Source organism: Strigops habroptila, chromosome 1 (assembly GCF_004027225.2).
Source record: "Strigops habroptila isolate Jane chromosome 1, bStrHab1.2.pri, whole genome shotgun sequence".
Lineage (NCBI taxonomy): Eukaryota > Metazoa > Chordata > Aves > Psittaciformes > Psittacidae > Strigops > Strigops habroptila.
The window spans coordinates 38,446,287-38,471,694 of NC_044277.2; the positions used below are offsets into that span (position 1 = coordinate 38,446,287).

Here is a 25,408-nt window from a genome sequence, read left to right on the forward strand (position 1 = left end):
GGCCAGTTACAAAGAGCTGGAAATAAGGAATCTTAGAGAGGAAGAGAGAATAAAGAACTAGGCATTAAGAGTGAAAGAAAATAATGAAAAACATCTTGGATACTTGAAGTCAAAGACAGGGATCTAGTTGAACCTATGGGGGGAAAAATATGGGGTTTGTGTCATCCCAGAGATACTGTGGCACACATCAGTGACAGCAGTATATAAGAATGCTAAGGAAAACAGGCAGAGAAAATCAGGGCAGGATAATTCATACTGTATCGAACACAGAAAGAGAGAAAAGATACACTGTCCTTGGTGAAAATTAACAGGAGGAAGTAAAAGTATGCCATGATTGGGGTCTATTTTACGTAATAGACTATAGCTGTATTCAAAAGGAGGAAGGAGATTTTTCTGACTTATTCTGAGCATAAAGGTATTCGTATTCAAAAATCTTGCCCATGAGATACTAGCGAATTTCAATTACTTAAGTACCAGTTGGAAAAATGATATGGCAGGACATAAAAGGTCCATCAAATACTTGTAGTATTTTAGGGATCATCTTTTGCTTCACAGGACAGAGGAAGTTATGAGAGGCATTACCAAGTCGAATTGCATGACAAGTAGGGAGGAGCTCATTTTGATTTTAAAGGCAGAAGGTAAACTGGGTGAAAGTGATCATGACACATTTTACCAAAACAGGCTTCCCTACTTTAAGAAAAAGAGGAAGAAAAAGCACTCCTGCACTGCCAACGATGGATTGCATTGTTATGTACAAATAGTTAAGCTAGCTTTAATCAAGCTAGTCTAGGTACTAAAAGCAGGCTCATCACAACAGCATGCCATTCTGTATGAGTTAATTAACCTCCTTTCTGGTTTAAGCCTGAGCTCATTTAAAGCTAACCTAGATTTTCTGCAGAGAACAATAGACTCACTTTTAATTAAACATACAATACCAAGCTATCTAGATGTGAACAAAAGGAAGTATGGGAAGCTTAAGCAGACTGTGCTAACATCACATTAAGAGCTCTTCAAGGATTTGCAAAAAAGAAGACACAATAAGGGGACATAAATGAAGAGTAACATAAAAGAATATGCTTAAAAGAATAAAATCACAAAGCCTACAGTACAAAATGAGTGACAGGTAAAAAAGGGTATAAAGGTCAACAAGAAAATGTTCTGGAAATACATTAGAAGTGCCTAAATACTTAGTTAAATTTGTCTTAGCGTAGCATTTATAGAAGGAATGAGTTAAAAGCTATTTAAATTGTATATATTCAAGTTAATAGGACATGAAGAAATTTACTTAATAATATAGCAAAAATAATTTCTGAGTTGCTAAAGGACTATATAGGTTCAAGGAGACAAGAAAAGGATATATTGTGTCTATCTAAGGAAAGCAGGTCCAAAGCTACAGATCAATTTTGATCTCAATGGATACTCCAGAAGAAATTCCATGATGAAGAAGTTAGTGTTTGTCCAGAACAGATGCTCTCACACTAGTCTAATGCCCTTTTTTACAATCAATTTCACTGATTCAGCAGAAAAAGAGAAACAGTAAGTATCATAGATCTTGAGTTTAGTATAATTTAGACACTGTCTCATGACAATTCCATTAAAACAAAAAGCATGGAAATGTAGTTTTCATTAAACCACCATCAATTGGCATGCTGCTTGCAAAAATCAAACCTGGAGAGCATTTGCAGGGAGAACCCATAAGGATCTGTTGTCATTTCAGTTCTATTCACTATTTCCATTAGTGATCTGCAAGAGGCAACAGAATATTGATATATAAAAAAAGAAATCTGGTTTTTACTAACCTGGGAGCTAGAAGACAGAATCAGAGTTCAAAACCAGTTTCATAACTCGGATAAATGTCTAAACTTAGGATGAAATCATCCAGGCTAAGGCAAAAATATTATACCTGAGAACTTAAACAAACGACATAAATTGGGGAGAACTAGATGGTAATATGTTAGAAAAGGTTCTGAGAAGATGTTTCTGTCATAGGAAGAAAAGGAAGTTATTTCTGGGATGTATTTATAGATGTTCTTCTCATGTGCAACACGCGTGACATAATTACTGCACTCTAGTTGTTGCAGTAATTATGGGCTGCTATAAGGGGGTTTGAGATAAAGACAAAAGTCATACTGAAAAGAAGCCAGAGTAAAGCTGTTAGAATAAATAATTTATTATGAGTGCAGTCTATGAGGAAAGTGAACAAAATTGTTTAGTTTAGGAGAAGATGATATGCACATCTGCGAATATAAACAATTGTATAAATATATATATTTATACACACATTTATTAAAGCATATGTGAACAACTTAACAAATAATGTCAATTTCCACTGAGTGTATGACAACAAGGAACACAGCAAAGAAAATTCAGGTTGGATATTGGACACATACATACTCATAAACGCTGTTAGACATTTGTACAAGCTACATGCAAGTGTTGCAGATTTCTTTCAGATCAGTGCTTTTACAAATCAAACAAATAGCTCTTGCAGATGACACCACTGATTTTCAAACTGTGATCTCTCGCCTCCTTAGATTCTGTGAACTACTCCTAAGAGGTCCCTGAAAGACAATCAGCAAAAGCAAAACTCTTGTCAGTACACACAACACTTCTCAAATCCACGTTTATGGATCCACAAATTGAAAGCGTTGAGTTACACTGATCAACATACACCTGATTCAGCCTCAGCGCAGAGATTAGATTAGGCAATCACTTGAGGCCTACAAGCCTATATTTCTTTTTATTCCTATGTGAAAAATTACATCTCCTCTGCGAATCAATTTTTTTACTTCTAAAAATGCAAACAGCAGTATTTTTCTACCTCACGAGAAAATACAACCAATAAACACATTATAAATTGTCCAGATACAATGGCAGTCATACAAACTAATGGATTTTATTTACCTCAGCCTCCCACGGAGGTTTTTTGAGGTTTTGAACACCTGGCAGAACTTCACCTCTGCCACACACATTATGTGCTGAGGGAATCTCACTGCAATGGCACTGTATTTACAATTTTTATTCAAATGCAAGTAAATGGAGTCTCCCGCGGTGCAGTGAGGCGTGCGCTTCCCTCCGTGAGCACACGAGGCCGACTCTCGGCCCGGGCATTACTCTCCGAGCCCCCCGAGGGGCCGCGTTTCCACGCCCAGTCCCCGCTGCCATGAGCCGCGGACACGGGTGGCACCTCCGTGCCAGCCACAATAAAAATAGACCGGCAGAAGCCTTAGGGAAAGGGATAGATGGAGGGATTGTGGTTGAGCACCCGCGTTCCCGTGGGAAGTGGGTCCCCCCGCCGAGACAGCTCGGCAGCCCCGGCCCGGCCCCGGCCTCCTCTTCCCGGTTGCCCTGAAGGGCCGCAGAGACGGCGCAGCCCAGGCGAGGGCGCAGAGCCCTCGGTGCCAACTGGTTCCCCTTCCCCAGCAGCTTGTGCCACCTTCCCCGCCTCTCCGGCTGTATAAACGGGGCGGGCGCCCCCGCCCGGGCCCGCCAGACCGGCTGCCTGCCTGCGGCCGCGGGCCGCCCGCTCTCCCCGCCTCCCTGAGGCGAGGCGCGGCCCGGCCTGGTTCGGCCTAGCCTGGCCTGGCCTACAGTGACGGCGGTACCGCGGGCGGGCGGCTCCATGGCTTTCATCCGCAAGCGGCGGCTGGAGCGGGAGCTCTACTCGAAGGAGAGGTGAGCGGCCCTGGGCCCCCCGCTCGGCGTGGCGCCGGGGCAGGGGCAGGGGTAGGGGCAGGGGCAGGGGGTGGGGACGCCGGCGTCCCCCTCACCGGCGAGAGGGGCCCGGGGAGCGGGGGCCCGGCGGAGCGCTGCGGGCGGCGGGGCGGCCTCGGGAGGGTCTGCTGGCCGCGGCGCAGCGCCGGGACTGGGGGCAGCGGCGGCACGGGGTGTTGCTCGCGGTGTTGTTACTGTTTGAACCAGCTGGCTAATGATTCCCGAGAGTTAAGGCTGAGAGGGCCGTAGAATCGACCTGGGGAAACACGAACGCTGGTCGCCTTGACCAAATTGCATGAAAATAGCGTTTGTAGGTTTCTGTTTATTTGTTTGTTGTCAGTTGTGTTCGTGGCATGGAGTTGGAGCTCTGCTTCACTATGGGTGCAATTTATTTGGGTTTTTTTCCAGAACATTATAATCAGCCTATCATCAGCCCTTAAATTACAGACTCTGTGCTGGCTCTTTAAAGTGCTAAATTCAATTAGCCCATTCCTGCTTTCTGACTCTAATCTCTATTTTGCATTCCTGTGGCTAGCTGAACACACAAGAAAGGCTTCTCACGCATGCCCTAGTATATTCTGAATCGACTCTCTTATTTTTAGGTAGTGTCCTCCTTTCTTTGATGTGGTTTACCTACATCTGGCTTGTCACGAAGTTTCAAAACCCTTTGCAATGATAATATTGCCATGTGAGTGTGATAGGTCAGTGTGGGTCAGGACACAGGTATCTTCTTCGGAGGGACCAAGGCTCCCCGGTTGCCTCCCATTGCAGGTAGCAGGGAGCCAGCAGGCACAGAGGCAAGACAGGAGACTTGGTCCTGTGCAAGCCCTGTGCAGGTTGGCTGGTTACGCAGCACTGTTTATTGTTGGTGAGAAAAGCACATGACAAAGAGCTTGGCTCACTTTGTCCATATAATTTCTGATTCATAGCTATTCAGCCTGTGAAGCTACTGTAACTCTTAAAGTATTTTCAGAGTACAGACATTGGGGGACTGCTGTAGTTTCAGTTGAGTATGAGGTGCTACAGAGGGAATGGACAAAGTTCCTAAGCAGAAGGAAAAGAGATCAGTTTTTAATTTTGAAGTAAAACATCTTAAGTATAGGAAAAGTAAGAATGACTGTATTAGCTCTGTTGAGAGTTTAATGTAAATAGTCTCCTTTTTTATTGAGAAGCTGAGAAAAAGCCAAAACTCATCAGACTTGTCTCAAAGAACCCAAGTGGGAACTAAACCTCTTCTAAAAAGCCCTGAAAACAAACCCACCATATCAATGTGTGTCAGCATTAGTGATATGCAGTTGTTGAAAGTCTCTAATGAGAAATGTTTTTCTTTGCTCATAGTTGGAAGCATTTTAGGATAATCTTATTTGAGTTTGTAATATGAGCTCTTCATGGAAGTCTTGTTCTCATTTGCACTGGTAGGTTTTTCTATCTGAGTATCTGCAATGTCATTTCTCTGTTTCTTCCACTTGCCGAACAATTAATATCTGTGTAAAATAAAAGTAATTTTTTTATATAATTTGTACATCTATTAGATATTTTCCCCTCCGTCTTTTCCTATGCTTTTCTGAATTGAGATATCTTGAAAACAGTTAAGTGATTTAAAAGATTTTGGGCTCTGAAGTAGTGAATGAGAAGTATCAAATTTTGTCTCTTATTTTCCTTATAGTCCTGCTTAAAACAACAGCAAAAAATCCCAGCTCTTTATCTCTAGCTGAAGGGATAGCCTCAGAGAGCTTGTCTTTTTGCCTTCTTACTGGGTAACTGTTACAGACACCAACTGCTGCTTCAAAGCTTCTCATGATTTATGTAACCTCGGTGTAGGTCCTTCCTGCTGAGATGACAAGGACATTTTGAAACTTTGTGGCAACTGCATTTAAGGTGTGGTTGGTTGGTTGGTTGGTGGGTTGGTTTGTCGCTGCTACTACAAAAATATGAGCGGTAAAAGTTCTGGTTAAGAGTGCTGTGAAACTTCGGTAAAAGGTTAATCATCTTATGCAGTTGCTTTGGAGGGGGAAGCAGTGATCTGAAAAAAATTACTTCCTCTTCACTAATTAGTTGAACCGCTTTAATACCTGGATACATAAACTTACTTTTCTGACTGTGTGCAGTTTTCTAGAAGAAAACAAGAAAATACTGAATTATCCTGTGTGTGCACACTGAGAACAAGAAGCAGGTTTTACTTTACATTTGATTAAATAAATCCGTGTCCCTACTGAGCACGGTTTATTCTGGCAGGCATTTTCCCTTCACATTTGTCTGTATTGTGTATCTATCTCATCTGTATTCATCACTATTTTCACCTTGCCCAGGTGTTCAGAGTAAAGAAAGCAATGATATTATGTCCCTTTTTAGTAAGTGTTGTGTGCACACTTACCCAATTCATTTAATACCTAAAATATTCAGCATTCCTTAACAGGAATCCTTTTTTACAAACAATCGTAGTTATGAAAGTTCAAATTAAATGGTGTGGCGTTTGGCTCAGGAGGTTGTTCTCTTTGTAACTGAGTTCTCAGTTCGATTGGTGGTTTGCCCAAACATTGGCAAGTCTAACACTTGATACAGAGGTTCTTTATAAACTAGTTCTGCTGGCTTTTCTTGCATGTTGCTGGGCTTCCTGTTCGAGGGGTTTATCTCTTTTGCTGGGAACATCACTCACACGAAGCATCCAACTGGCAGCACATGTAGGCCCTTGGATGGATCTTTTACATGATGGTTGCTTTGGCATTTGGATATTTTTTTGGGAAATCTGTAGCCTTATCTTAATCTCTTGGGACAAAATATACATAATGAAGGATTTTATTCAAATGTCAGCAAATGAGTCTTACAGCCGGTCTAGAGATACTTTGCTTTCATTAAGAAGAGGTTTAGTTTGAGAGTTGGTTTTATACAGCTGTGGGCTGCTGCTGGATTGGGCTAGCATGCTTTTCATCCTTAGCAATGTCCTTCCATTATCAAGATTGTACTTCCAATATCGGGTCAAGTGATTGTGCAAGGTGTGTTGGATCAGTCACTTGACGTCTTGTGTCCAAGTAGTTTTCCAGCATGTGCTTTCCTGAAGTGATGGAAATGGTAAGAATTTAAAGCAGGATCTGTGGGGTACCTTCTCTGGGTGGTATAAACAGGATTTTGCCAAGACACCAGTCCGTGTGCATTCATTCCTGTCTCCAATTTGAACAAGTTCAATGCTTCAGTTGCTAAATGACATTGGTATATAAAATGTGGGTTTCTTGGAGTTTTAGTTTTGTTGTTGTATGTACCCTCCCATGTTGTTGGATCTTAGATGAGATCTTTTCGAAATGGAGTATAGAGGGACAGGCATGCCAAGCAAAGTAACAGTAAAATTCTCAAGTAGGCTGAGCCTGATACAACATACTCTTTATTTGGAGGATATTTGTGTGGCATCTTGGCAGGACTTGTAAACCCCAGGGCGTAGTTTGTAAAGTGATTCTCTTTGTTGCATACTCTGACCAATGCTAGGAATGTTTGGGTGCCATTTGGATTCCCAAACTTTACGTGTAGGGGATGACATCATACAAGGTGAAGTTTTGCAGATGTTTTTCTGCTACTTAGTGTTGTGCCTAGTTTTCCTGTGGGTTTTGGGTGTGTTCTTGACCTATACGCATCAGCTCTTTTCTAAGTGGCAATCGTATGGGAGCTTTCTGAAAAAGGCAAAAATATACAAGTAATTTTCAACTTTGTATTTAGAAGGGAGCAACCAGAGTTCTTCGGTGCTTTGTTAATTTAGCAGCCTTTAACCATGTCACCCTTATCTTTCTGCTGCTGTATACTAAGTTCTGTTTTTTCTTGGCAAGGTACTTGGCTTCTTTTTTTTGTCTTCCCCTGAAGCTGTTTCTCAAACCAATACCAATTCTCCTCACAAGAAAATACCTTCCACACCACTTCCATATGAATTTTTCAGATTTTCATAGTATAATTTTTCTGGGTCAATACAAATACAGGAATCTGAAATTAGTCTTTAGGCAAAATTATATTAGCATGCTTTAATTTACCTCTCCCCTTAAGTGTAGGTGCTTGCTTACCTCTTGAGCTCAAACAGCTCTGTCATACACTATTAAAGGACTAATTAACTCTACCCCACCAAGTTCTGTGTACTTCTAATATTGGGTGGGAGTTGAAGATGTTCCAACATAAAAGCTGTTAGAGCCTTCATTAAAATTATCTGAAGGGGGGTGTGGAGGTGTGTGTGACAACATCATACTGATTATCCACTGCCTTCCCTCCTGCCCCCCCCAGCATACATCCCTAGACAGACAGACACAACAGTGACTGAAAAACCTTCCTTATGTTTCAGACCTGGGAAGCTCCTAATGTTCTTTAAAGTTGTTGGCTACGTGAGTTGTTATAATAGAAAATGTTCCCTTACCTAGCATGTTCTTTTTCTCCCACCCTGAAGCTGCTATTGCTTACACCTGTTGCTTGCTGTTTGCATTAGACCTGAAATGTAACAGCCTAAGTTCCCTTCTACCCACTGTAAAGCTCAAAGCTTTGCCCTGGTGGCAGTGGTGGCTACCGATTCATTTCATCCTGGAAAGTGATACTGCCTCTTTCTCAGCCTCTCTGACAGCAGAACTGCTGCACAGGCTTTCTGCCTTCTAAAGAGTAAGGTCTTATGCCTGGCCACCTTGTTCTTGCCCCTGACCCCTTCATGTTGTACCATCTCTGGTACTTCATGTTCCCTTCCGTGGCTCGATTGAGGTTACTAAATCTGTGCAAAACCGTCCTGGGGGAACTCCACAGCTCTGATCAGAAGCTTGTATTCTGATCTAGTTGCTAATGTGGTAGGTTTTTCAGTCAGAAGTGGATGGTCTCCACAACTGTAAGCAGTTTTTTGAGGCATTATAATTTGGTGGGCTAGGTTGGACCAGTGAAGCTACCCTTTCCCCACCCACCACCCCCTTAAATTCCAATTTTCGACTTCACATGTAATAAGAAAATACCATCTTCTTAGACATTTTCTGAAAGCTTGTTTGCTATTGGAGAGACTTTGAGGATAAAGACCAGACTGTTAAGAAGCTGTGTTATAAGGCATTAAGCCTCTTTCAAACTCTTGCCCTTATAGGTACTTGCATGGGGTTTGAGCTTTCTTTGAAAATCTTGTCTAATTTGTCTCTTTTTGTCATTATCAACATAATGTTTTTCTAAAATATTCTAGTATGTCAAGTGCAATATACAAGAGAAAATGGTAAATGGTCCCTGAAGACAAGATGTGGCTTACTAACGTCAGTCTGCTGTAAGCCATTAAGACCACAAAATTTGTGAACATAAACCTGTGAAATGTGTCTTTATCAGGAGGCCAGCATAAAAATATCCTGTAACACACTTTCAGGTGTGAGCTTTATTGCTTATTTTAAAGGATTTTGTGTCAACAGATATTTGAGTTGCTTTCCAAAAGAAGATATAGCATGACCCTTCTTTAAGTAGATTTTTCATAAACACTGATTAAATTATTTATACTTGGGAATTTTCAAGTATGTTGGGTTATACATTTTGAAAATGGATTAAAATGAATCACTTGTTGATGATAAGAAAAATATCTCAAACTCTCTCTCTTCTGTTTGCCTGAAACAATAGTTTCTGATATTTATTATCAGAATTGACAAATTTATATTTGTTTTGTAGGGATACAAATTTTGAGAACAACAGGCAAATGTAGATGATCCCTTTGATTTTTATTAAAACCACAACTCTTTGTGCTAGTATCTGAAAAAAAAAAATAAATCAAACAAAGCAACCAGTTCTGTTTCTAGTTCTTGCTGATAATTTAAAAGGACAAAAATAAAAAATCTTTTTCATTTTACATATTATAGTATTTTTTTATATTCCCCAGTTAATACTTATGGTTTGCTTATATATATATATATATATGTACACACGTTTTATTTGGGGGATGGAGAGAGGGGGCCAATTGCACTATTGAAGTTGTCCAGTCATTCTCACTGGAAGACCAGTTTACCCGACTAATTGCTGAGGTTGGGAGGGGTTTGGGGGGCTATGTCTTGGGGTCGGACTTGCAGGCAGAAGAGGGTAGACTGGGAATAGACTTGCTTGGTCTTACTTGATTTGACATTGGCCTTGTGAAACAGGCTGGTTTTTTCAGGGCAGTGTGCTAAGTCATAGGTTTACAGCATGTGCTGTTAATTACTTGGCACAAGGAACACTACAGCTGTTCAGTGGCTGAAAAAGAAAAGACAGTTCTCAACTGTTACAGATTTAATCAGTTTCTTACAGAGGGTATCATGCATTCTCTTTATGTTATATGTTGTTTTTTTGTTTTAATTTGTGGGTTTTTCCCTTCTGTCATGTGCATAAGAATTCAATTACTATTTTAGATCCACACTAAGTGTGCATACAGATTCCTGTTGCAGAACAACACAGCAGTTGACAGTTTATAAATTTTGTATGTCAGTCATCTTGATATCACAAGTGTCTTTGGAATACCTTCTTTAAGCTCTTTAGAAGACAGTCAGCCTGAAGCCCAACTGCTTGGTTGCATGTTGAAGATCCCCGCTGCTTTAATTGTATAGTTATCGTGATTGATTTCCTAGTTTTTCAGGCCTTCACAACACTGTGTTTGCCTGCTCATGCAACATACCAGACTGATCTGTTCTCTTGCTATCTGTAAACACTTGTTAAACCTCCTGGCAAGCCTGAAGTATCATCCTGTGTAGTGATAGTTCTCAAGAGGGACGCTGTTGATACAATAGCTATCAGTGGCTCTATTTATTTATGTGGAAGAAGTCTGTTCTTCGTGAAGATAAGAAGCTCTGACTGTATTCTAGTAACATCTGATGAAACCCGACTTTTCCTTTTTTAAACAACCCTATGGATCATTAACACAGACAAATGAAATTTAAATACTTAAGCAATAAGGACTGACATAAGTTGAGAGATTCCAGAAGGATATTCCAGAGATCATGCTTTATAATCTCCAAAGTCCATAATTAGCAGTAACTTGAACTTGTCTATCTTTGTTAGCAAGTAGTGGAGATGCAAGTCTGAAAATTTTTGTTCCACTTCTGGTATCATAACTAGAACTTGAAAACGTATTTGTAGGAGTAAAGGTAAGAGGGACTATTCTCATGAGCTTTTGAAAGAGGACAGCAAGAGAAAAGGAGATGTGAAAAGCTCCAGGGAGCTGGAACACACTGGCAGTATCATGAAAAAGAGTTAAAGGTAGACTTGATATGTGCATACAAACAGTTGGACTTCAGGAAAAAGAACAGCAGTATTTCTCCTTAACCAATGACACCTTTGATCATACATTCTTTCTTCCTGGTGAAGAAGCAGACAATGAAATCGTGTGGTTTGAGGGATATTTTATGGCTAAGAAAGGTGGATTTCTGAAAAGTGCAGTTTTTGTGACAGGATCTTTGGATAGGCTGTAATTTCATCCCAGTTGCGATGCGTGCTTGACAACGGTAGAGGTTGGTGATTGTACTTGTGGAGATTTGATGTCTGGCTCTACCTGCAGAAGTGACTCATCAGCCTGAAAATATAGGAAAATGTGGTTAGAGTAAATGGACTTGCAAGTAGGAATGTAGCAATAAGCACAGAAATGCTTGGAAGAGACTGCAGGACCACCTGGGAGGCTCTGCAGAGAGTGTGGTGCGGGGAAGACAAAATGCGGAAAATGTACTTGGCCTATATGACATACAGTGTTTGGAGAAAGTGCTTTAACAGCTGCCAGCAATACAACCCTTTCTCAAGGTAGCAAAGCGGAGATCAGAAAGTGATCATGAGATTAGGGCACAGGAGGTCGCTGATCTCCAGCAAGGAGCTTTAACTAGATACTGAGTAGTCATACGGGAGAGACACAAAGAGTCTAATAGCAAAAGGGTAAACTGGATGCTGCTACGAAATACTGTATTTAAAAGGGAAGAAACCTGTAATTTCCTGCAGTACCTAGTTAGCTTATGTGAAGAGCTTATCTTGAGTTTTTGTGCGTAGCTTCTGTTGAGTTTTTCGTGAAAACATCTGATTCAGCAGGAGTGAGGATTATGCCAGGTAAAGCATACCTCAAATACTTCCCAATAGCCCACAGCTTCTGCTTTTGGGAAGGTGGATTGGTGGATAAGATGTTGAATATAGAGTAGTTTCTAGGGAATGGTTATCCTGAAAACTTTGAAAAAGAACTCTAGCTTTGTGTATTTTGGTTTATGTAAGCATGTTGTAGTTACTGTGAATAACAGAGCCACAGTTTTGATCTAAAAACATGGCTTATCTTGAACGTATGAAGAATTCTCTTACTTACCAAACACTTGAAAGGGAAGTCTATTAACTACCAGTGCTGCCAACAGGAGGATTTGGAAAGAATATAAAAATGTGGGTAGTTTGTCAAAAGAATGGGTGGAGACAAAGGAAAGAGCCCAAGAATAAAGAATTTCGGAAGTAAGTTCTGTCGACCAGGTGTTACCAGTTTCCTTGGAAGAGAAATTGTGTGCCCATGAACATCATTGCTGTGCAGCTGATTGTTCCCTATGTCAATAGTGTCTGTTCCCTGATAAAAGAGAGTAGAAGAATATATATATATATATATTTTTTTTTTTTACCCAGACGAATCTGGGTATTACCTTTGTTCTTAGCCTTTTTTATTTAAATATTTTGGCTTGTGGCTAATAAGCTGATTGTATATACTTCTACTAGAAAGAAAAACGCTCTGGTGAATTTCTCTTTATATATCCTAACATAGCTTTATTACATAGCTTTCAATCAAAATGTGATAGTACTTGCTGGATCTGAGTTTGCAAAATCCCAGAAATTGAAAGTTTATCCCAGGTGATTTCAACTGTGCGATGTGTTGGAAAATGGGATTTAATGGTGTGTGGAAGCTGCTATGGTTTCATAGTCCTCTTCCCCCTTAGCTCATAGACTGTTCCTACCTCCTGTTTTAGCTTCCTGAAGGTGAGTGAACAAAGTAAATATGAAAAGAATGATTTGGCCCCTTCAAAAGCCCCAAGGCCTCAGAAACTTAGAAATTCAGTTTACACCTATTGATAGGACATGCTTTCATAGGTGGCAGGAATTCTGAAGAACAGACTTTGGTGAGAAATAGAAGGCAACTGAAGTTAAATCTTTTGAGAAAGGATATGTGAAGGCATAGCCCCTATAACTCCACCGGAAACTGGAGATATTCAAGAACCTTACAATAACAGCAACTGGGGTAGAGGCTGAAGAGACTGAGATTCGTGCAGAATTTTCTTATGGAGTTTTGTATGGCATATATTGTTCTCACTCGTATGTTTTGTAACACTATGACATCATTTGTTTCTTAATGGCATCATAAAATACCTGTTTTCAAGAAAGAAGAGGTGAAGACAATGCCATTTTGAAAAAGCAGCAGAGCATTAGTACAGAGTGCCTTGGACACACAAGCAGTTTTGAGTAGATTGACCTGCTGCTACTTTTACTTACAGTAAACCTTTATTGTTACATTCTGTTTAATATAACAGTCACAAAACAAATCTTGCATGAACAAGATGTATTTTCCAGTAACTCTGTTTTTTTTCTGTTATGAAATACGCTTTCTGAACGAGCAGGCTATTAAGTACATTCAGTTTATTTTGTGAACTCTTGACATCTTTACTGCTGTTTGACTACTGCTCTGGGGACGTTTGATGTTTATTGGCATTGTCACAGGCATTTATTGTGAAGCACATCATGAACACAGTATAAAAAGCTCAAAGAGTGGATGTGAGTAAATACTAAGAACTTCTGCTGATCATGCCATCGCTGCACACAAACAAGCTGCTGTACTTCCAACTGAAGTGATATAAGATGTTTCTGGTCCTCCTGCTGTGCCAATACACGCTGCACTCCCCACAGCTGAAGCACATAGGTGATCCTGTGTTCACGCTGTTGGTATTGTTGGTGTGTTTTAATTGCTTGCAGCAGTTTTTTAGGTCAAGTTGTTAGAGAACAGAGTTTCGTGTTATATCTAATCTAGCCTATTTGCATTTACCTCCTACCGTCATTGGCATTACTATGATCCTGCAGTTAAATACTTTAGAAGATTTCAGGGGTTTTATTATTATTATTTGTTGTTGAAGTTTGTGTATTGGATTAGTCCATAAACTAATCTTCCTGTGGGGTTGAACAGGCACTGGTACGGAGGAAGTGCAGAAATGTGGTTGCAGAGAAAGGTAATGTTTCCTCACAGGGTATCCATTCAGTGGCTCAGTCAGCGTAATTTGGCTTTGCTTCAGAAAGATTGATCTCCTCAATTTCAAGCAGCTAGTTCCTGCCTCTGCTTTTGTGTTATTGCGTATTTTGACTGGCATACGCTGATCGGGGCTAAACAAATGTTTAATGGGCGGAAAGCCTGGCTGTGTTAGGGCAGTTCCCACGTAAGATATATGAATAGAATCAAATATCAAAACTTATATATGTTGGAAGAGCATCAGTCAATCTTTGTCATGCATATACAAATTTTTCCTTATTGGTTTGTTCTTTTAAAAAGTTAATTTAATTCATTTTTGGGGGATGGGGCACGACAGAGAAACTGGTGAAGACTTCCCAAACACTTGATAGAATTTCTTAAGAATTGTAACTGTTGCAGTGTTTTCCTTTTGAATAAATAATTTTTATTTATTTGTAGGTTTTCACTGCTTCTTCTTAACCTGGAAGAATATTTCTTTGAACAGCACACAGCTAATCATATTAAAAATAAAGGTTGCAGAGATGAAAGGTACAAAACTCTTACATACATTCATTTACTGGAGTTGTTTTAGTCTCATATATCTCTAACATATACACAACTATTTTCTTTTTTATTATTCCTTTTAGAAAATTCAGAGGGTCTCTAAAAATCTGTTCAAAGTCAATAATTTTTGAACCTGATGACAATATCCAACCTATTATAAAGGTAAGCAGTGTGAACTTATAATTTCTTGGTAACCTAAGATTCTCTTTATGAAGCTTTTAAGAGGTATGTATTTTTATAACTTGCTGCAGATACCACTGAGAGACTGCATTAGTATAAAAGCCCCAGAAGATAATGAAGCAAAGAACCCTTTCACACGGTATGTGAATTTGAGTTACATATTTAAATCCTTTTAAAGCTGAAATGGCCATCACTTCAAATATCTTATTTACATTTTAGGGATACATCTGGAGGGATTTCTGTTGTATGTAATCAGGTAAGATCTGCATATAACAGATTCTTGATGTATAAATGAGCAAGGTTATGTTCTTTAATTGTGTCTTTCTCAAAGCTGGAGTCTTAGGGTGGGGGGTTAACTGGAGACAAAACTAATTAGTGTCAAAAACTTAGCATTAATGTGAAGCTGTTGATGCTGGGAATATTAAACTGTTAATGACTTCATTAAGTCATTAATTTGATAAAGTGAACTTTTCACACTGTGCATTTTATAATGGAGCTTAGGGCAATTTTAGAATTGAATGAAAAAGGAGAATAGACTGAAATGAAGCTGGTTATTAATCATGTTTGGTCTTGCTATATTGCTTTCTTTTACTTCCTGCAGCGTGTAGTGGTAATGGCAAAGCCATCTTGATCCTTGCATTTCAGCTTTGTGAAAACATTGGACTGTGCTGTATGTCCACAAAATAATTTTTGGTAGCTGTCCTGAAATACTGGGTTGAAGTTTCAATCATGAGTTGAGATTAATTTGGATATGTTCATACTTAACCAAGGGATTATACTTCAAACTTCGATAAATTGCAGCTGATAGGTGTTCCAAAGCTATACAAGTTTCCAAAAAATGTTCATGTTTTCATTTCAGGAAAGAACAGAGATGAGGTGGGAAATATCCTTTTAAATATTCTAGCATCTTTGTAAAACCTATCTTTAGCAACATCTAAAACTGATAGTCTTGCTTAGTTAAGTACTGCTGCAGTCAGAAATGAACTCAAGCATTTAATATTATCTGTGCTGGAGAAGTTTGTGGACCATGTTAAAGTAATCAGTATACTTAATTTCATCTTGAAACTAAGGGTATTGTGTAGTCAAGGTTTCTTGTGTTGGCAGTTTTTTTGTGTATTGAGTATTTTTAGAAAAGGTATTTCCCATATGCAGACAGGCTGAGAAAGTTGGGGCTGTTCAGCCTGGAGAAGAGAAGGCTGCGTGGAGACCTCATAGCAGCCTTCCAGTATCTGAAGGGGGCCTACAAGAGTGCTGGGGAGGGACTCTTCATCAGGGACTGTAACAGTAGGACAAGGGGGAATGGGTTCAAACTAGAACAGGGGAAGTTCAGGTTAGATATAAGGAAGTTCTTTACTGTGAGGGTGGTGAGGCACTGGAACAGGTTGGCCAGAGAAGTGGTAAATGCTCCATCCCTGGCAGTGTTCAAGGCCAGGCTGGGCAGAACCTTGGGCGACATGGTCTAGTGTGAGGCATCCCTGCCCGTTGCAGGGGGGGTTGGAACTAGATGATCTTAAGGTCCTTTCTAACCCTAACCATTCTTTGATTTTACATAAATAAGCCTCTGAACTAAATTGGACACTTGCCCCCCTTGCAGTTAACTGCTATAAAAGGTCATTGTTTTTCTGCAGTTTATCTGGGGTAGCTAAAGCAGGATATTGAAACCCACTGTTTGCTTGCTTAAGCAGCATTCCTAGCTTTGCATTTTGTCAGTACTTCTGATTTTATTATTTTTTTAAGGACTGAAACTGTAACATCTCTTACTCTTTCAGGTTTTTCTCATTAAAGAAAGAAACATCATCGCACCTTATAAAACAGTAAGAGTAAGTTGGGGTTTTTTGGGGGGGTTTTTTGAGCTATTCTTAGCAAACTAATGTTTTGCAAGAATTTATGTTCTCATTTCTGAAAGAGTAAGATAATTATCATTTGAGGAATATAACAATAAAGCTTTTAAAAAAAGTAATTGTGCATATTGATAAAACAAGTGTCTGAATTCTTCTTTAATGGGTTTGTGATATTTCTTGAAGGACATACTGCAGGCTTGACACTTGCTATTTACCTTGATGTGCAGCTCTGTGGGCTCAACAGTCAGAGCTGGCTGCTAGCATTCAGTGGACGCTGCATCCTGGCCAAATGGCGGCTTCTCAGTTTTGCTTACACCTGAGATGAGAGATTGCTAATTGATATTTCTCAGCTGAGTGCTTCACAGTTCAAAGAAATGGCAGATGAGGCTGCTCACAGCAGAAATCAGAGTTGACTTCTGGTTGCATTCTGCTGATGGAGTGGCTCTGCTCTGGTTCTGAGTCTGCATGCTTTAAGGCATAGAAGTAAGGGTTTTTCACCTGGAGTGTGCAATGTCTTAACACATAAACACAAAATGAAAATGCAGAGTCATTAAACACCATATTTGCCCAAGAACTGAAACACACAGAGCTGTGTTTCTCTCTTACTTGTTCAAGTAAAAAAATATCAAGAGTGATGGAATCCATACATTTGCATTACTGTAATGAACTGCAGGGAGGCAATAGATGATCTCTGTTCTTTCAGCAACTGCTTTGGGTTGGTTTTGTGACTAGATCTGTCTCTAAACAAGGATTTTTAAATATTTTTTTTGTTTGCTTACTTTATGCCATTACTTCTTCATGTGTTGAACACGTTTTCTCTTCTAGTCCTGCTATTTTCTGTTTTGCCTCCATGTGCAAGATTTATTAAGTATACAAATATCATGTTTCCAACACAGTGAAAAAGAAAAGAGTCAAAAGGGCTGTTTGGAAGGCTTTTCACTTTATTTTCCTCTAAGTCAGATTCAGGCGTACCTAAAACATTCCTGGCAGTAAACCATTACAATTTACTTCACAAAGTTCATGAAAGTTTGCCTTCAATAATTTCAGTTTTTTTTCTGTTACTGCTAAATATTTTCTGTTTGAATTGTTGCCAGTTCCAGAAATGTCACTGAGTGCTGAGATTTGGTAGTACATTTTGTCTTCGATGTCTTGCATTGGTTGTTTCAGATCAATTAAAAAATTCTGAGCCATTGTCTTTGCATATGACTGGAGAGCTACAGAGAACCACTCACAAAACTTTTACATTGTTGGCTGTAAGCAATCCTTGTAGACCATCCACTGGGTTTTCTGAGAGTCATGCTTTCCATGATGAAGGAAAATGGTGCTCCGGGTGAAATGTTAAAAAGCTTTTATTTAAGTTGCAACTGAATTTCATGTCTCCCTTTACTCCAGCTCTATTTGCTTCCTGAAGCATGTTTTCTTCTTAGATTTCTTCAGTTCTGCTCAAATCATACGTTATACTGAAGATCATCTAGATTTCCACGTCTTCTTTCCTTCAGTTTTAAATTAATCCCATCATATCCGCTGATCAATGTCTTGATGTAGTCTTACTTGCAAATTTTTTTTTTAGTCTAGCCAGAGAAGTTACAAAACCATAGAGAAATGTGTTGATAACAGTTTTATACTACATTGAGGGGTCATCAAAGGATCTCACCACCTTTGCTAAATATGAGTTATGTGTAAGAGTTGATGTCAATTGATCTATGCACATACTTTTAGCATATTAAAGTCAAAACCAGAAATATGTGTTATGAAACAACATTTAAGAAAGCTGGAAAAACTTTGTAGGGGAAAAATGAGCCTGCCACATACACTGGGTGATGTGTTAGTGAGGTTTTTATTAGTGACTAGTCAAAACAGGTTGTAATTGGATTTGGGATCTTTGCAGCTCAAAACTAGTTATGTAGAGGAGAATGATTACTTTTATAGCCTAGTCTTTAAAGATTTGATGGTCTAGTATCTTTTGTCTAAAAGATAGACAGTAGCTGGCTTAATGTAACATGTCATCTACTAGTTCTATATTTATACATGTGTTTAGCTGATATTAAAATAGAGCAGATATTAGTTTTACATTTACTGATGTTTACGCTACATTTATTTGTTCAGTTCAAAGCTATTATGTTGCATTGTATTAAATAACAGACTAAATACTGCACAAAGAGGAAGATATATTTGTAAGGAAAAAAAAAAGGTTTAACATCTGAAATGTTTCAGGTATACTGCTACTTTTGATAGCATACTTTGACCAGGTTTTAGAGCATTTTGATTTTAGTTGTTTGGGTTTTGGTTGGGGTTTTTTTTGTGTGTGTGTGTATGTGTTTGGTTTTGTTTTTGTTGTTTGGGTTTTTTTTTTTTTTTAACTGATCTTTATTTTAAACTCATTTGTGGGAAATGTGCTTTTGATTTTAGGGTAGAACAGAACACTTATTCCAACTGGATGTTGCTGGGAAGCTAGGAGATGTTGTGCAAACTCTGCATCAGGTATGTGGTTATTTGATATCACTACACACTTCATTACAGCATTTTTTTTTTCTTTTAATATTTAATGGAGAGTTTCTTTATTCTCAAGGTGAAAACCTTGGAAAATCTATTTTTAAAATGTAGCAGTTGAACACAACATCTAGTTCTGGCAGCTGTTGTAAGCTACTTGTATTAGCTTTTACTATGCAGGGTGGTAGTATACAGTCAAAGTAATAACATGACAGTAGCAATGAACAAGCATGTCGTACTTTAAAAAGAAATAATAATAGTTCTTTTAGTACTCTGACACCAAGAATGCTTAAAGCTCCCCCAGTTTCTATTGGCTTTTGAGCTGTGTGGGACATCTCTGTGCTGTTTCACTTACAGCTCATTTTTCTTCAGCTTTACAGGGCTTCTTGTCTAGATAAGATGGGAGATCAAGCTGCCATGGTAAGTATCTGATTATTCTTGATACCACTGTTTAATAATGAAATTCTGAGTGCATTTGAATCTTAGACCATATTAACTTTTTTTTTTCCCCTCCACATTAGATAACTGCTATATTGCAATCACGCTTGGCTAGAACTTCATTTGATAAAAACAGGTATCTTTCTAATTACGTTGTACTGGGAAATTATTCAGCTTGTTGGTTGATTAGTCTGTTGCATCAGTACTTAATAGGTTCTTGTTTGGGACAGCATAAGCTCTCTAATACAGAGAGTTATGTTCTTCTGTATCCTGAACCACCTGGAACAGAGAATGAGAAATTCTATGTTGTGAAGATGAATGTATTACTTTATGTCTCCAATCCATTCTGTTTATGAATTTGTTGTAAAACAGGCATCAGTAAACGCCAAATAAAGCTCTGTATAAAACAGTCAACTGGTTTGCTGCTCTGAGGCTGGTGGAGAACGTAGCAACTTTCTGGAGTACCTCTTAAAGCAGAGGTCTCAACAAAGAACTTTCTTTGTGTCTTAAATAGGCTTAGCGAAGTCTCCTTTCTGATGTCCTAAGGTTATAAGCTAACCTAAAAGCTTTCTAAAGAATTTAAGGGTAGCTCTACCTAAGTAAGAACTGGAGGTAAACTTACTCCTTTTCTTCACTTGTAGATTTCAAAGCATTTCTGAAACGCTGCATATGGAATGTAAAGCAGAAATGGTGACACCACTGGTGACTAATCCAGGGCATGTGTGTGTTACTGATGCTAACTTGTACTTCCAGCCTCTTAATGGATATCCTGTAAGTGCCTCATAGATGGTCTTGCATATGATGTGAGCACGCTGCCCCTCTAGTGGACAGCTTTTGTATTATTCCTTTTAAAAGCACAGAGCACATCTCCAAGACTCTGTTTTCATTTCTAAGCAGAAGCTCTTTGGTCTCTGCTGCTCTGTTGCATTCAGCATATCTCTAATTCTGAGGCTTTATTCTGTGCTAATTTGCTTAAAGTTGACCTCCTCCTGACAAAGCACAAAATGTCCTTTGCTGTTGATATTTTTAAAGATCATTATCCTGTTGATATTTTTAAAGATCACTTTTTGTAGCACTTCATTTAAGATAAATTTCTTACTCTTACTCTGTGATGCAATTCCTACCTAGTAAGAGCTTTATATATATTTATTTTATATTGGAAGATCTTAGCTAGATTTTATATTAAACTAATAAGTTTTTTTTCTCTAGAGCAAAACTGACTGCATGTTGCAGACATTACTGCTTTGGAACCTTCTCACAGAAAAAGCAGAGTTAGTCTTAGCGGGCCACTGATATGTTAAAAGTATGCCCAGACAAGGAAAGATGTGTTTCACAGCTGATGACAAAATGCCATTCAATTTCTGACCACCAGGTGACACCATTAGCAAACAGTTTGCCCGGCAACTCAGTGGCTTCCTTAATACAGTTTATTGTGTTCTGCTTCTCTCTTGCATGATTATTATAACTGGGGACAGACTCGGCTGATAATACACTGTTCTTTCTTTATTCTCAAACTGCTTTGCTACTCATACAAGAATCAACAGCAAAGACAAGCTTTCTCTTTTTAACACAGCTGCTTAGCACCGCTGTTCCACTGCTAAAATAACATGGATGGATATTGTTTTCATATTTCTAGTATCTCTAGTCAAAAGAAACTTCATATTGACTGGAAAGGTTAATGTAGAAGAATATAAACCTTCTAGAATATCTCCGTCTTTTCTTCCCTCTCCCTTGCTCCCCACAGAAACCAGTAGTACAAATAACACTGCAAAATGTGCGTCGCATCTACAAAAGAAGACATGGGCTAATGCCACTGGTAAACTGAAATATTATTTTTATTTTAATGTCTTGCTGTATATATTGTTTCTTAAAATGACCAGGTGATACTGTATGCATCATTAGCTAAAAGCTATGTGTTTTTAAAAACTCTGGATTAAATAGTGAACAGTACTCAAAGATCCTTTCTGGCTTTTAAGGGTTTTAGTTCCCTGTCTTGTCAAAAAGTTGAAAGCAGGAAGAGTGAACTCTGTTGACAATGAAAAATGTCTTTCATAAGCAGTCAGTGTAGGGGAAGTTAGAAGGGAGTGTCTCCAGGGAGCAATTCATTCCATTTATCTCAAACACCTATCTTGGGATAGAATGAATTGCTCTCATGGTGTATTTTCTCTCTGGATTGATTCATGGAGGGAGTTTGATCGCTGGTTTAGATGAGACTAATGTGGAGTGATGAGTCCCACTGTACATGACCAAGGAGTAATGAGAGCGCTGCGATGGAACCTCAGTTGTATGCTTTCAGTGTTCGCACTGAAATGTCAATCTTAAAATTTTTGTCTCAAAGCACATTTAAACTAGACATTTAACTCTGCCTCACTCCATTCACTTAGGACAAAAATGTATATTGCATGTGCTTAGTCAATCCAGACAGAGCCAATCTATGGACAGCTACAAAGCTATTTGCTCAACTGGGTATAAACTGAATGCTTTTATGATTGGAAATAGGAAAGATCAAAATGTTAGAATTTGTGAGCAAAACTGTTACACAGTTTAGAGTCTTAAGCTTTAGATGCTAGTTGCTGGAATATTCTGTTGAAAAAAGAAAATGAATATTACAGCTTGTCAGTAATTTCTCTCATTTACTTTTTCCCTCCCTTTAACTTCTAAGGGACTTGAAGTATTTTGCACAGAAAATGATTTGTGTTCTGACATCTACTTGAAATTCTACAACTATCAAGATCGAGATGAGCTCTATTTCCTTATTGCAACGTATATAGGTTTGCAGTATTTATTTATTAATGTAGTTTGTAGTCTTGTGTGGGGAAATCTGTTTTGCTCCGTTATGTGGGAAGAATGAGAAGAACAAACAGATGTATTAGCCCTAATTGTTTTATATAAAAAGAAGTAAAGTTCAGAATAAATGTTGTGAAGTTGCATATATTCTGTTTGTGATTGAAGAGCTGAGTATGAAAGGTAAGACAGCATTATTAAAATGAAACTAATTCTTTTGATTCGTAACTTGATATGCACTGTCATTTAACACCTCCACTCCACTCCACCACCACCACCACCACCAGCCTCCCTACCTCCCTCACCCCCCCAAAAAAACAACACAAAACACTTTATCTTCAAAGCAAGGGGTAAATAACATCCACTCAGCTAAACTGCATTTTGCTGAAAAAATGTAGACTGCCTTTTGGATGGATACCCCTGGCACCTGCTGAAGTCCAAGTAAAAATCCTGTTAAGAAAGTTCCTATAATGGCTGGATTCCCAGTGCACACAGTAATATCTGAACTTTCCTCAGTCTTAGCAGTGGTTGATGAAAATTACCATTCTAAAACAGTTAATTTCTCATTTTTATTAAACCTTGTATGCATTAATTCCAAGAAAGTGATACATATCTTTTGCAGATCTTGAACAGAAACTAACAGGCTTGCATAGTTCCTAGAAAAACAAGGAGAAAAAGCTAATCTTTTTTCCGTAATCCTACAACAACTGAAACATTGCAACTCATGTTTACTGCCACTGTTGAAAGTGTTTAAATTTTGTATTATTTTGTTATTGTACCAGAGCTCTAGTTCTGTTTTAATGAATTTACGTAAATGTCTGTTGACATTTTCCCCATTTCACAAAGCAAAGTGGAAAGACCACAAAGGAATGATTGCTTCCTCTGAGAATCATTTTAATGGTTTAGATTTTCCTTTTGAAAAGGAAATAGATTCTGACATGATTTTTTTTTTTTTCTGTTACGGAATTAACTGCATGCTGTTACCCTGCTTCAGACTTCATTTTCTGGGTAACATTCAGAGATGAAATTTAAGCTGCAGGTGAAGATGGTGGTGATGATGTTGTTGTAGCTTAGATATGTTTGAATAGATCTTAAAAAATGTATAAAGTGTGGTAGCTTTTGAAATATGAAGCTACCACTTCATTCTGACTTGTTCTGTTAAGCAACTCTGACCTTAATTATTTTATATTGCATAATACTAATCATGGTATAATTTGGGGGTGGAACTCCAAATCTCAAAACTCTTAATGTTTTCTTTTGTTTTAGAAAATCACATTACAGAGCATACAGCTGAAAGTTATATGTTGCAATGGCAGCGAGGACATATATCAAATTACCAGTATCTTCTTCATCTCAACAATCTGGCTGATAGAAGCTGCAATGATCTCTCTCAGTATCCTGTATTTCCCTGGATCATAGCAGACTACTCTAGTTCGGTATTAGGTATGTGTATACAAAACGGCATGTTAGTGTATGGTGTACAACCTGAAATGTTTCAGGGAGGAGGGGGTTTACACTGCATAAAGTGCATGTTACATCAGAATGAACTTGGCATTAGTGATCTTGGATCACATCATCTTGCATGTTGTGCAGTATAATGGCTTTTTGTGGAACAAGTTGGGTGTATTGAAATGTATAGAATCTAGGTGTTCTTTTACAATTTTAGCATTGTAAGTTGAAAGGAAGAAGCTAACAAGGCTTGTGCCTTAATTAGGCTCCTTGATTAAGGGTCTTAGTGCAATTTGTGTTGAAAGTTTGTCCTTTTGAGGATTGTGTCCCTATACATGGAGTAGAGTAAGGGAATCTCATCAGCATCCACTCAAACACTTCAATCTCATTATTTGGTGGGACTTAACTGTAGCCTGACAGAATAGTTAACAAGTAGGAAGAAGACAATGCCAGCTGTGTTTGTGCCTCAGGTAGCGGGACCTGTATTGACTAGGTGATGTTAGTAGCAATAGCTGTCATGTACATGTAGCTACTTGTTCTTAAGCAAGAGGTATGAGATAATATCTGCCTGGAAGAAGAAATAAATAGCCATTTATAATATGATGATTCTTTTGCAGTTACAAATCAGAGAAAATTACTGGAGGGGTTTTGTACTGGTTTTTGGTTTGTTTTCTTTCTGGGTTTTTTTTTTTTTTTCCTTTTGTTTTAAATATTGATTATATTCCTGTTCTAGTAAAATACATAGAGTCTAACTGTTTTTTTAGATCTGACAAAACCTGAAACATTCCGTGACCTTAGTAAGCCAATTGGTGCCCTGAATAAGGAAAGGCTGGATAGGCTATTGGTATGTATATCTTGGCTTCTATGTGCTGCACTTTTTTTGCCTTATACATGTTGGTAATAAAAGGAGCTTTGTCAAGCAAGCTTTGGGAATTATGTAGATATCTAAAACTAACTATAAATCTTATTTGAGAAAACTTACTTATAAACATACCACATTTATTTTCAGCTTGGTTTCATCAGTGCTGGTTTTGTCAGTATTAGTTTAAAATTATTTGGATTTGTTTTCTCTCTCTTACTACTGTTTCATACATATATGCTTTTAAATGTTTTACCTCACTTTTAAAATAAAATCTCCACATCTATTTAATTATTGTATTTGCATTTGTATGGCAGGCACTGAGATGCTACAAACATATAGACTCATGGAACGGTTAGGGTTGGAAAGGACATTAAGATCATCTAGTTCCAACCCCCCTGCCTGCTCCAACAGCTCCATGTCCTTTTTATGTCGAGGACACCAGAACTGTACACAATACTCCAAGTGAGGTCTCACAAGAGCAGAGCAGAGGGGCAGGATCACCTCTTTCGACCTGCTGGTCATGCTTCTTTTGGTGCAGCCCAGCACATGGTTGGCTTTCTGGGCTGTGAGCACACACTGAAGCTGGCTTATGTTCACTTTCTCATTGACCAGCACCCCCGAGGAAAAATAAAACCTCAAGACCAACAGATTTAAATGTGTAATGTAAAATATGTATTTGAATCAAACAAGACAAAGTAACAGAAATCTTAAGTACTTCCATTTAAGAAAAATTCTGAATTTGAGGGAGAGTAGTTCAAATGGAGGAAATCCGGATCCATGGAGATCAGAGTACCAACCTGAAATTTCCACATGCAGATAATAGGGCATGTCTTTTTCCTCTTCTCAAAGTAGACAGGCTTTCTTCTCATAAATAGTTAAACAGATAGTTACAGACTTAGAAGGACCTCAGTTTCTTGGCTTTTAATTCTT

General features: G+C 38.6%; 1 protein-coding gene across 3 annotated transcripts in view; it reads left to right on the plus strand.

Moving 5' to 3' along the window:
• Window positions 1–3,511: 3,511 nt before the first annotated feature.
• Window positions 3,512–25,408, plus strand: part of NSMAF (neutral sphingomyelinase activation associated factor) — a 37,717-nt gene continuing 15,820 nt past the window's right edge. For 2 of the 3 annotated variants that reach the window (XM_030507216.1, XM_030507389.1), the window contains exons 1-14: window positions 3,512–3,675; window positions 14,330–14,419; window positions 14,518–14,596; window positions 14,686–14,753; window positions 14,834–14,870; window positions 16,384–16,434; window positions 18,865–18,936; window positions 19,318–19,365; window positions 19,467–19,519; window positions 20,025–20,154; window positions 21,128–21,199; window positions 22,046–22,154; window positions 23,434–23,610; window positions 24,381–24,460. In XM_030507216.1, the coding sequence (XP_030363076.1) occupies window positions 3,623–3,675; window positions 14,330–14,419; window positions 14,518–14,596; window positions 14,686–14,753; window positions 14,834–14,870; window positions 16,384–16,434; window positions 18,865–18,936; window positions 19,318–19,365; window positions 19,467–19,519; window positions 20,025–20,154; window positions 21,128–21,199; window positions 22,046–22,154; window positions 23,434–23,610; window positions 24,381–24,460 (1,119 nt within the window). In that variant the 5' untranslated portion in view covers window positions 3,512–3,622. The remainder of the gene's footprint in view (window positions 3,676–14,329; window positions 14,420–14,517; window positions 14,597–14,685; window positions 14,754–14,833; window positions 14,871–16,383; window positions 16,435–18,864; window positions 18,937–19,317; window positions 19,366–19,466; window positions 19,520–20,024; window positions 20,155–21,127; window positions 21,200–22,045; window positions 22,155–23,433; window positions 23,611–24,380; window positions 24,461–25,408) is intronic. The other variant, XM_030507310.1, reaches the window with a different exon arrangement.